This window comes from Rhinatrema bivittatum, chromosome 2, assembly GCF_901001135.1.
Source record: "Rhinatrema bivittatum chromosome 2, aRhiBiv1.1, whole genome shotgun sequence".
Lineage (NCBI taxonomy): Eukaryota > Metazoa > Chordata > Amphibia > Gymnophiona > Rhinatrematidae > Rhinatrema > Rhinatrema bivittatum.
Genome location: NC_042616.1, coordinates 794,071,614 through 794,084,200, shown reverse-complemented (window position 1 = coordinate 794,084,200; position 12,587 = coordinate 794,071,614). Strand labels below are relative to the sequence as shown.

Sequence of the window (12,587 nt, the reverse complement as noted above, 5' to 3'; positions counted from 1 at the left end):
AACAGCGCAGGAGTGCTTGATTACAGAGGAGTCTCTCTGGAGCAACAAATGGCTGGAAGCCTGTGCCATTCGATTAACATGCTTGCGATTCATTGACCATTTGCAGGGTCAAGCAGTCCGAATTATGTCGGACAGTGCGACAATGGCTTACATCAATCACCAGGGAGGAACCAAGAGTCAGCAAGTGTTGTAGGAAATAGCCCAACTCATGGAATATGCGGAAGTAAATCTTCAGGAGATCTCAGCCTTACACATTGCAGGAAAAGACAATGCATGAGCTGACTTTCTTAGCAGACAGAGTCTGGATTTGGGAGAATGGGAATTGTCAAACGAAGCATTCCAGCTCTCAGTGGGGTCTCCCATTTTTAGATTTGCTGGCGACATCACACAATGCGAAGGTTCCTTGCTTCTTCAGTCACAGGAGAGATCTGAAATCGTGGGCATTGATGCCTCGTGCAGGGGTGGCCGGAAAGCAAGCTTCTATATGCCTTTTCCTTGTAGCCCATGTTGGGCAGAATGATTCAAAGGATTGAGACACACACAGGTTGGTGCTTCTGGTGGTTCCAGATTGTCCCAGGAGGCCATGGTATGCAGATTTGCGGAGGCTCCTGGTATCCTGTCCTCTCTGATTATTGGTTCACTGGGATCTGCGATGGCAGGGGCCTAGTGTTCACAAAGTTCCGACTCTATTTTGTCTTACTGTATGGCCCTCGAGAGGGTTTGGTTGCTGAAGCGTGGATAGTCTACTGCTGCGATTCCAGCTTGCTTCGAGCACAAAAGTTCTCCACTTCCTTAGTCTCTGTTCAGGTTTGGCAAGTGTTTGAGGTTTGATGTGAGGAACAAGGGTTTCATCCTAGTTCTGTTAAGATCACACTTATTTTGTATTTTTTGCAGGATAGGTTGATTAAAGGCTTGTCCCTTAATTCCTTGAAAAGTACAATTGGCAGTTTTTGCCTATTTCTGAGGCCCATCCAGATGTGGCACAGTTCTTGAAAGGGGTGAGGCACAAGGGCCCCTGCGGTGGCCGGTGCCCTTGTGGAGTCTTACTCTGGTTCTGGATTTTCTGGCGGGTCCCATCTTTCGACCACTGCATAGCCTCTCCTAGAGGTTACTTACTTTGAGAACGGTGTTCTGAGCATAGAGTTTCCAAACTGCAGGCTCTGTCTTGCCGGGAACCATTCCTGTGACTGACTCCGGAGGTGGTCCAGCTACAAACTGTTCCGTCTTTTTTTTAATCAATTGCTTTTCCCCGCCAACATTAGACAGGGAGAGAGATGTGTATGAATATCATCTTTTACAGACCTTAGATGTCAAATGCCATTTCATGAGGTATTTTGAGATTTCAGTATCTCTCAGGAAGACAGACTGGCTGTTTAAACTCAACAGTAGGGGTAAACAGGGTGAGCTGACGCCGTGGACTCTGTTAGCCCACTGGATTAAGGAGGTTATCACAGCCATGTATGTGGATGCTTAGCAGCCGTTGCCTAGTCAGGTTAGGGCTTATTCCACTAGGGCTCAGGCAGTATCCTGGGCGGAGATTAGATTGTTGTCTCCCGTCGAGATTTGCCAAGCTGCGACCTGGTCCTCCTTACACACCTTTTTCAGGCATTATTGCCTGGATGTGCAGGACCAGGAGAATGCACCCTTTGCATGTGTGGTGTTGGTCGGATCGCAGGCAGTCTTCCATCCTCTTCAACTACTGCAAAATGCAGCAGCCAGATCTCTCACAAACAACAAACGCTCCACCCACATCATACCCATCCTCAAAGACCTCCACTAGCTCCCCATAACCTATAGAATACAATACAAAGCCCTAACCCTTTTGCATAAGACCATCAACAATGAGAAGAGCGAATGGCTAAAGGACACCCTCCACCCTCATGAATCCCAAAGAGACCTCCGATCTAAGAACACCGGCCTGCTGGCAATCCCATCCACCAAACTGGCCCATCGTACCGCAACCAGGGAACGCGCCATCTCAATAGCTGGCCCCTCAATATGGAATAAACTACTCACACAACTCAGATTAGAACCCTCAACCCAGTCCTTTAAAAAAAAAACCCTAAAAACCTGGCTATTCCAGAAAGCCTTCCAACCCATGTGCTAATGACACCACATGATCACCCTATGCCCTCCCCCCCTTCCCACTTCTACACCTTCCCCTGCCCCCCCCCCACCTCAATCACCTGATGGTAAGTCAAGCGTATTCCATCCGTTAATTGTTACACAGTTTCTATGTAAATCAAACTTGAGTTCCAATTTAACTAAGTTTCTCTGTTAAAATGTAATAATGACACCGTTGTCATATTATACCATGAGTTATTTCTGTAAACTGATGTGATATGCCAAATCAAATGTCAGTATAAAAAAGACAAATAAATAAATAAATCCTGTTCGGGAGTAGCTTTGGTACATCCCACTGGTCATGGATTAGCCTGTCTGAATGCTAAGAAATTACTATTTACCTGATAATTCCTATTTCTTTAATGAAGACAGGTTAAGCCCCCTTCCCGCCCTTGGCTGCTGGATGGTGGTGCTATTGTCCTCCTGAGTGGTTGCGTCTCTGGGGATTACTGGTAAGTGTCATGTCCAGTCCCTAGGTTAGTGATTTTACACTCAGTGTCTCAGCTCAGTGTTTTCCTGTTAAATGAGTACTTGTATGGCTGCCTGTTAATAGTTATGATCATGTATTTTTTAGTTGTCCACAGTTGGCTTTTGCAGAGAATACTGGCGGGCTGATGTCAGTGCAGGGGCATATATACCGCGACATCAGCTTTGCTCCATCTCCATCTATGTATATTGTATTTCTTTGTTTAACCCCATATATTCATTTCCAAGTTATTCTTCCTGTTCTCTGTAAGACATTTGCTTGTCACTGTTATTGTTCAAAATGTAAACCGAATTGATCAGTAATTCTGTTATTGGAAAGTCGGTATAGAAAAGTTCTAAATAAATAAATAAATAAATCTCCATCTTCTGGTAGAGGTGCATAACCCATTGGTCGTGGATTACCCTGTCTTCATTAAAGAAAAGGAAATTATGAGGTAAATAGAATTTCTCCATCTAGGCTCCCTGAGTCTGCCTAGTTGCCTCTGTGTTACCACAGTCCGATATCTATAGTCCTTTTCCTGTCCCATACATACTTGAATTTGGCATTGCTGACAGGCTATTCTGTGGGTAGAATCACACAACATTGCAGTAGGTAGGAAAAATAGGGAATTTGAATTGGCCCTGTTGGTTTGTAATCTTTTGTTTTTCTCTGTATTTGAGAATTCTGCCTTCATATACCAGAAAAAGCCTTTGTCAAATAAAATGCTTACTTTGTAATTAAGTAGATCTTATTTTCTTTATTGAGAAAAACCTGCAGTATTTTATTTGGGAAGACCTTTACTCAGTAGGATGATATTCAATGAAACCTGTTTTGACAATTTAGCTTCTAAGCCCATCTATTTAATGTATACAGTTATTTACTGCTAATAATATATGAAAAGTCTGTGCATTCAGATCACCTGTAATAAAAACCTGAAACATACATTCTTGGAGTGGTGTTAATTTACTGTCTTTTTTTTCATAAGCAGAACCATAAAACCTCTAAGAAAAAGTACAGTGAATTAGAATTATTCCAAGGATGGTTAGTATAGTGGGCTGAGAACCAGGGGAACAATAGTTGAAGTATAATTGGTTTTATCTGTAATTTTTTGTTTTATGTTTTGTTTGGTTTTAATTTTTTTGGTTTATTTTCTTTCTTGTATTTTGTGTTGTATGTTTATTTTATTTATTTGCTTGTTTAATTTAAAAAAATGTACAGCCCACACCATCTACAATTTTGGACAGGTTACATAAAAATGTAACCACAACTTGATTTGGGGTCACAGCAAAGTTCCAGGGCCACTGTCAGTCCTGGACTTATTTCACTTCTCTAACACCAGACTTCTGGCCTTGAGGGCCAGGGTTCACCAGCAGGGAGGAGATAAACTTTGGGGCCTTCATTGCAGTAGGAGGAATAATCCAACAATAATTCCCTTTCAAATGGTTCTCTTTCAATAAATTGTATGTAGATAATCACAAGAAAGCTAGCAAAATACTTCCATAGTACTTTGATGGTGTTCAATATAGAACCAGTTTATTGTAGCTTGAAAAACAAAATCCAGGCCAAGATGACAAAAATTGTGACAAGAAGCATGAGTATAACAACTATAAATGAACAGCAGTATCTTTATCTATAATGGCCTTTCTTCTTGCCTTCCTTCTTTGAGCTGAATCAGTGTCCTTGTTGGCTCTCCCTATATAGAGTGAGAAAATCTCGCTCCTTCATTATCAGCCACAAAATTGGAATGGAAAAGCAAGAATATTACCCAAAATATGTCTCTACTATTATCAGATGTAGAGGGTCAAATAGCCGGAAGGTAGACCCTCCTGGAAGGGTGATGTATCCGTCAGGTTGAGACCTATCAGGCTCCAAAAATATTCTTCCAAAATTTCTAAATTCAAAATATTTTCCTATATGGTGGAGCTTGAAGCCTACCCAAAAACAGCAAACTCCAAATCTCATGGGAGAAGTTCTAACTCCTCCACAGTGTCCTGCTCCCTCTTTCTCTCTTTGATTCCCTTTCCTCTAATCAGAAATGCCAACCACTTTTATAGGAATCCCCAAAAAGGGTGATACCAAGCTAATAGGAGGTTCAAAAATGTAAACAATTCTCATAGCTGGAAGCTGAATGGTGAAATTTTGTACAGAGGTGAAGCCACTGTTACAAAAACATACATAAAACTGATAACATCTCAGACAAAACAAGCACCCTTTATAACCAGAGCATAACAACTGGTTGCAAGTTGATATAAAGATGAACTGGCATCATGCTGGAATTACTGTTTTTATAAACCAGCCTGGAATCTTTATGAACGGAACGGTATATATATTGAAGAATAGAAATAAATAAAATCCCACTTTTTCCACTGACAACACCTTGTGACCTTGGGCAATTCACTTCCACCCACCCTTGCACTGCGTAAAAATTCAAGCTCAAGGTGATTAACAAGTCAGGTAATGTAGTTATTTCCCTGCCCAAGGGGGTTTTACAATCTAGGTTGTACCTGAGAGAGTGGAAGATGCAGTGACTTGCCCAGTGTCACAAAGTCCATTAATGGAAGAAGCAGAACCTGACGTTTAAGATTGAAAGCATGCAGCTGTGTACTTTATTTTTTGCTACATGCATGTGAGCAAATTGAACACACTTTTATAAAGATATGCCCACTTTTGCACTGCAGAGTTGTGATTCTTATGCTTTGTAACAGAGCTGTTGACTCTGGGGTTGGTATTGATGAATAATGGTTAGAGTATAGAACCATTAATCTGTAGATTCTATTCTAATTCTCTATTGCTCACACTATGATTTTAAGGAATTAAATTGAGGAAACAAGTTCTGCAGACTGTTTGTGTGCATCAACCTGTATAATTTTTTCATGCACATTTTCATCTAGTGCCAAATTATTACCTTAGGCCTAAAGTAGACTGTTTAAAAATTGTGCTTGCAAACATTTTACTTTGGGCATGTGTGTGGACTTTTTTGTTTAATTTTATAATGCATTGTAATTTTAGGAAGAATTTTATCTGCAATCCTTAAGGAAGCAATTTTCAGACTGGCCACATTTGGTCAAAGTCCATAGGTACTTTATACCTGCAGACTTTGCACTGAGTTTCAAAGAGAAAGTAACATGCAGAGTTTTACTTTGAAACTTGCCATGGATAAAAAGTATCCACGGACCTTTGCAAGTTCTTTTTGGGCAGGTACTTTTTCCATGACAAATAACATACATCGAGTTGAAAATACAATCTACATATATCTACATATATCGCGATGCGTGCTAACCCCGCCCCCTAAAAGGCACCCGGCCAATCAGAGGGCAGCGTGAAGATCTTTAAATTTAAGCGCTCACCGACGGCGTCTCTCTCTACGACCCCCGCTCCTGACTTCAACCCAGTGACACCACCACCTCTGCCGGGGCGAGAGCCCGCTCACCCTTGACATATAAGGGAGCCGTGCAGAGAAAGCGAAAACAAACCGGAGACCTGAAAAAAACAAGAGCGGGAGAGAACCGAACACAAAAAAATAAAAACAAAGAAAAGAAGAACACATCGCAGTGAGTGCTAACCACGCCCCTAAAAGGCACCTGGCCAATCAGAGGGCAGCGTGAAGATCTTTACATTTAAGCGCTCACCGACTGCGTCATGCGCCGGGCGTCGCGCGTCCGAAGGGCCGCGACCTAAGGGGTGCGCCCCTTAGTGCGCCCCTTTGTGAGACCCAAGACCCAGGACAAGAATATCTGCACCTATACAACCTTTTTCCCACTACTTTCACCCGGACCTCAATCAGCCTCCAGCACTCTTCACCCGGACCTCAGTCAGCCTCCAGCACTCTTCACCCAGACCTCAGTCAGCCTCCAGCACTCATCCAGATCTCATCACTCTCCCTTCTAACCCCATCCAGATCTCAACAATCATCCTCCAGCACCCATCATGATCTAACCCAACATCACAAACTAAGCTCCTACAACTTCAATATACTTCTTAAATCCTCCCCCTGCACTTCCTACGAACTCCAAACATCTTCCGGCGAGACCATTAACCACAAACGAAAACAGACACTCCAAAGATGGCGACACCAACCAATTCTCATCTTCAGAACAGACACCTAATAAACATCCCACTAATGAAAAATAACAAAAACATACTTTGTCTCACCTTCCTCCTCATCAATGCTCAATCCTTAACCAAAAAATACATGTTAATATCTGACATATTACAAGAAAAAAACCCCGATTTCATTGCCATAACAGAAACCTGGTTCAAAAATACCGATCAAGTCCTACTGAACCAACTTGATAACAGTGCCCACGATACTTTTTCAATCCCTCGCAAATCCCGAAGAGGAGGTGGTCTACTCCTTCTCATAAAAAAAACATCTCTCAATGAAAGTGATCCCACACAACCTCCCAAAACAATATGAAATAGCTATCTTCGACTCTCAAAACCTGCAAATATGCCTAGTTTACTACCCACCCAAACTTCTAGATAGTAACATCTCCCGGCTCCTCGAATTCCTAATAACAAACATCAACATGAAAAAACCAACGATTATTCTTGGCGACTTCAACCTCCATACGGATGCCAACCCATGATCACAAAACTGCCAAACCCTTCTAGACATGCTATCAAGTTTAAATTGCATCCTACAAGTGAACAACCCCACACATAAAGCAGGACACACACTGGACCTGATTTTCACTAATAGCTATTTCTCAGATACATCCATTTCATACAGCCCAGTCCCCTGGTCTGATCACCATCTCTTACAATGCAAGACTCAAGTGAACTCCAACAACTCAACCAAAACCAATGAAACACAAAGATTCTTCAAATACCGACCACCATTTCAAACCGATCTTCAACAAGAGCTGGGATATCAACTAGCAAATCTCGACCTCTCAAATATAAATAATGCTATCCAATCCTGGTTTCAAATCACTGAAGAAACCGCAAACAACATAAACCCAGAGAAAGTCAAACGGCTAAAGAACAAGAGAGAACAACAGAACCCTTGGTTCAATACCACACTAAGAAACATGAAATCGGACCTCAGGAAACTCGAAAAATAATGGCAAAAAGACAAACATCCCGTAACACAGAAGAGATACCGCACACAACTAGCCACCTACAAAAAAAACTATCCAGAACACGAAACGTGACTACTACGGTCAAAAAATAAAAAAACTCCACCAACAAATCCAAATCCCTGTTCAACATAGTAAACAACCTCATCGCCGAAAACATCAACTCCAACTCCAACGCAACCGTAACCAAAAATTTAAGCCAAGATTTAGCCATCTTCTTTAAGAACAAAATATCCAAAATAACTGATGCCTTCAACACCCCATCAATCATAGAAAATCAAATATCAACAAACAACATAACTCCATGGTTTGATTTCGAACCTATCTCCAACATGGAAACAGAAAAAATGCTGAGAAAAATAAACCCAGCGCGTCATGACATGGACACCATCCCCACTCGAGTGCTAAAGGAAATCGTTCACTCCATAGCCCCGACAGTCGCAGCAATCATCAACAAATCACTCGAGGAAGGCGAGCTCCCTACCAAGCTAAAAATCGCTACAATCACACCATTACTAAAGAAGAAAAACCTTAACCCAGAAGACTTGAACAATTACCGCCCAATATCAAACCTACCCCTCCTTGCTAAATTGACGGAGAAGGCGGTCCTGAAACAACTCAATGAACATCTTGACGACCACAAAATACTATATCCCACCCAACACGGATTTAGGAAAAACCTCAGCACAGAAACCCTCCTACTCAACCTTTCCGATACCATACTAAGAGGTTTCGATAACAAATTAGGTCACCTACTGATCCTCCTCGACCTTTCCGCAGCCTTTGACACAGTCGACCACAAAAGGCTTATATCTAGCCTAGAAACCATTGGGCTCGCTGGCAAAACCCTAAGCTGGTTCACTTCTTTCCTTAAAAACAGGTTTTTCAAAGTCTCCTTCAACAAGTCATCCGATGCCATCCCCCTTGAAACAGGAGTACCACAAGGGTCTGCACTATCGCCCATACTCTTCAATATTTACCTTCCACCTCTGTGCCAACTCCTATCAAGCCTAGGCATTACTTACTACATGTACGCTGATGACATACAACTCCTCATTCCAATCACTTCCACCATAGAAGATGCAATGTCAAGAGCAGCCTCACACCTTGATGCAATTCGAAATATGCTAAACAACCTAAAATTATGTTTAAACATGAGCAAAACCGAATGCATTCTAATCGTAAGAAAAAACTCAGGATCAATAACCACTCCACCCTTCCAAATTGACAACATTCGCATACAACTTAAAGACAACGTAAAAGACCTTGGCATATGGATTGACAATGAACTAAACTACAAAAAACACATTGCAACAAGAACAAAAGAAGGCTTCCATAAACTCCAAATACTCAAACACCTAAAACCAATGCTTCACCTCCATGAATTCAGAACCGTCTTACAAGCCCTCATCTTCTCCAGTCTTGACTACTGCAACTCTCTCCTGATAGGACTACCTAAAACGACCTTAAAACCATTGCAGTTACTTCAGAATGCCGCTGCCAGAGTCCTGACTGGTAAAAGGAAATCAAACCACATAACCCCCGTACTCAACAATCTGCATTGGCTACCGGTAGAGAAAAGAATAGAGTTCAAAGTTCTTACAATTCTACACAATGCAATTCATAAAGTAGACAACACAGCCCTGGACAATATCATACATATACACAGGTCACTACGTACGACAAGGTCAACAAGTAAACTACATCTTGATGTGCCATCACTACCACTAGCCAAACTGTCCTCCAAAAGAAACAGAGCCATCTCCATCATTGGCCCGAAATTATGGAGCTCGTTACCTCATCACCTGAGCTCTCAAGAAAACATTAAATCTTTTAAAAAAAGATCTTAAAACTTGGCTATTCAGCCAAACATTCAAAGACAGACCACACCCATTGCGTGTCCCACCTCGGGCATGCAATTTCTCTCCAATGACTACCTCTCTGACTCACAGAAACCTTTTCGATTTTTTACTCATTATCAGTTGTCCCCTTACATGATTTGAGCACGGATATATACCTCGCTATATTGTAGATATTGATTTGTATTGTTATTATTCAGAACCAGTTTCTGTTTCTGTTAAATGCTTTAAATGTAACAGATTGTTGTAAATGTAAACCGGAGTGAAGGCAATTTCTGCTATACCTCGGTATATAAAAAAATGCTAAATAAATAAAATATTATTTTCCTCCCCAATCAAGACAACGCCCCAGGAATGCCCCTTCTAAATGTAGGTAAAAGTATGCACATTGTTCTACAAGATACACACTTTTAGCCATATTGAGGGAGGGCAGTTTTTATTCAGTCAATTTATAATATTTACCTGCTTTGAAAATTGTTCTCATAGGAGGTAATTTTCAAAGGAGTTATTTGCATAAATGTAACATATTATCGTATCAGTTTTCAAAAGCCATTTACTTGAGTAAAGTGAACCTACGTGAGTAAATCGTATGGATAATTTAATAACATATATTGTAGCGATTTTCAAAAACCCACTTAGTTGAGTAAAGAGCATTTACATGTGTAAAACCCAATTTTAAGCATGTAAATGCTTTTGAAAATCAAGTCCTAAATGTATATACAGAATACTCTGTTTAGAATTGCTCCCAGTCTTATACTCTAGCCTTTGGATTGTACTGTGGTCTGTTTTGGATGAGGAAGTTTTGTCTTTGCAGAACTGTACACACTGATTGCAGTAGAGAAATACTAATTGCAATGCTGGCAGCTGTACAATGCTGGCAATCTGCAGCATCCCATAGATGTGCCATGAGTAACTGCAGGAACGTACAGTTGGTGCCATTGAAGTCAGTAGTGCCACAGCAGATGGCTTTGTCAGTTCATGATTATTAGCATACCTATCACAATTTCATGGATTGCTGGCTGCTGAAAGCAGCATTCATTGTAATATGATTATTATTGTTCGAAAAGGCAAGGAAATTTCTCTCAACTGACCCATCTAAATACTTTTTCTGAATATAGTAGATTCTAGTAAATGTTAGGTTTCCCACTTCCCATTAAAAACTTATAATGTGAAAACCCAGGCTATTCCAAAGAACAAAGAACCAAGTGGGAATTTCAATTTGAGTTTCTGCTATGAATCAAAAAATGTTTTCGTAGTATGCTGTGTGCTACTTTGTATGTCTTGTATATGTCTGGATACAATGTGTTGCTATTCGGTTCATACAAAAAAGGTGTAACTACCCAGGACATCCATAAAGAACATTGCAATAGATTATAGATATGCTGTATAAGATCTAATACATATGGAGAGCTGTTTTAGGGATAAAGTGATGACAGCCATCACATTGATGTTTTTATGGACAAGCTGCAGGTGGATCATGTCACCATAGGTTCACCTGCTATTCTCTATAATGGTGTTTAAGAAAAAAATAGCTATAGAAATATGTTGTAATTGAATACATGTGACAAAGATGATCATTTTAGTCTGCAAACCATGTATAGTTTATAAAATTGTAAATGCTTTACATTTTAGTTAATGGTATTATACAGATGCCTTAGTGTTTTTAAACTGATCAATATGTGCTATTGATTGACAAGATATGAAATGTTAATTATTTAACAATTTCCCAAGTTATACAATACTACAATGTAAAAATCAAAATCATGATGTCAGTGAACAGTGAAGTTTCTGAGCTATCAACCTAGCGTTACATAATGGAGATAATTTTCAAAAGGATTTACGTGTGTAAAACTGAGTTTTATGTGCGTTAATAGGTTTTTGAAAATTGCTACTTTTCATGTGCATAACTCCTTTTGAAAATTTACTCCATAGGGCTGAATTTTAAAAGGTTTAACACACACAAATGGACTTTTTAAAATTGCTATGCTATATGCCAATTTTTACATGCATAACTCCTTTGAATATTCACTCCAGTGTTTTAGAGCTTAGTATTTAATTTTGTCTACATAAGAAGAGTCAACTGTTGGAAGATGAAATCTGTAGTTCTGGACATCATTTCTAAGTTCTTGAAACCCTCAGGGCAAACCAGAAGTATTGATAGCCTTAGTATTACCTAAAATACAGCCAGACATAATAAAGGGCTTTATCTATTTTATGTATTTGGGGGGAAAACTTAATACACCTGGCCTTAGTTTTAGCATATATTATGTAAAGTTATGGGGTTGGTTAAACATTTTAAAATTCTTATTACTTTTAAAGCCAAAGGTCAGGTGATTTCAGCCTCTTGAAAAATGTTATGTTCTTATGTTTAAATGTACCGTTTAAATACAAGTTGCAAAGTTGGTTAACTTAAAAGAAGACAATCTTCTTGATGATATAACATGAAAACCCATAAGAACATGGCAGTATGGAGGTTCTTATGCCCTTAGTTTCAGTTCTGGTGTGAAATTAAAATAATAAGCTGTTACATTGCAGTTCTGGAAATTGTCAAAAATGTATGCTCTTTAGAGCATCTTTTGCATAATTTATTTTTGTTTTAACATCCCTAGTTGGAGAGTATTTATGTACTTGCAATTTATATTTGTTTTTTTTTTTCTTATTTGAAAAGCTACGATCATTTTTGCAAGTAAGAAAATACAGCTTGGATCTAGCATCTTTGATACTCTATGCTTACCAGCTCAGCACAGCACTTGCCTACCTAGAGAGCAAAAGATTTGTACATAGGTAAGATTTCCACCTATCATTTATTAAATGCTGATAGCATTTTCCTTGGGTGCAGAGATGCATCATATCAGTCTTATTCAGAATCAGTCCTATTAATTTTAGATACTTGATAAGCTTATTGATATAAAAACTTGCAAAACTACATTATTTTATGTATTTTTCTTTCAGAATTGAAAGATATTTTTTTAAAATATATTGAACCTTTGCATAAGCCAGCTTGCATGAATTCTTTGTATAACTTTGTGTTCTTTTCAAACATTATTTGTCAAGAGT

The 12,587-nt window shown here is 39.6% G+C and overlaps 1 protein-coding gene across 23 annotated transcripts in view; it reads left to right on the top strand.

The window, feature by feature from the left end:
- PTK2 (protein tyrosine kinase 2) overlaps positions 1–12,587 on the top strand; it is a 1,447,287-nt gene that overhangs the window by 973,170 nt on the left and 461,530 nt on the right. For all 23 annotated transcript variants that reach the window (XM_029592091.1, XM_029592099.1, XM_029592089.1 and 20 more), the window contains one exon: positions 12,199–12,314. In XM_029592091.1, coding sequence (XP_029447951.1) covers positions 12,199–12,314 — 116 coding nt within the window. The remainder of the gene's footprint in view (positions 1–12,198; positions 12,315–12,587) is intronic.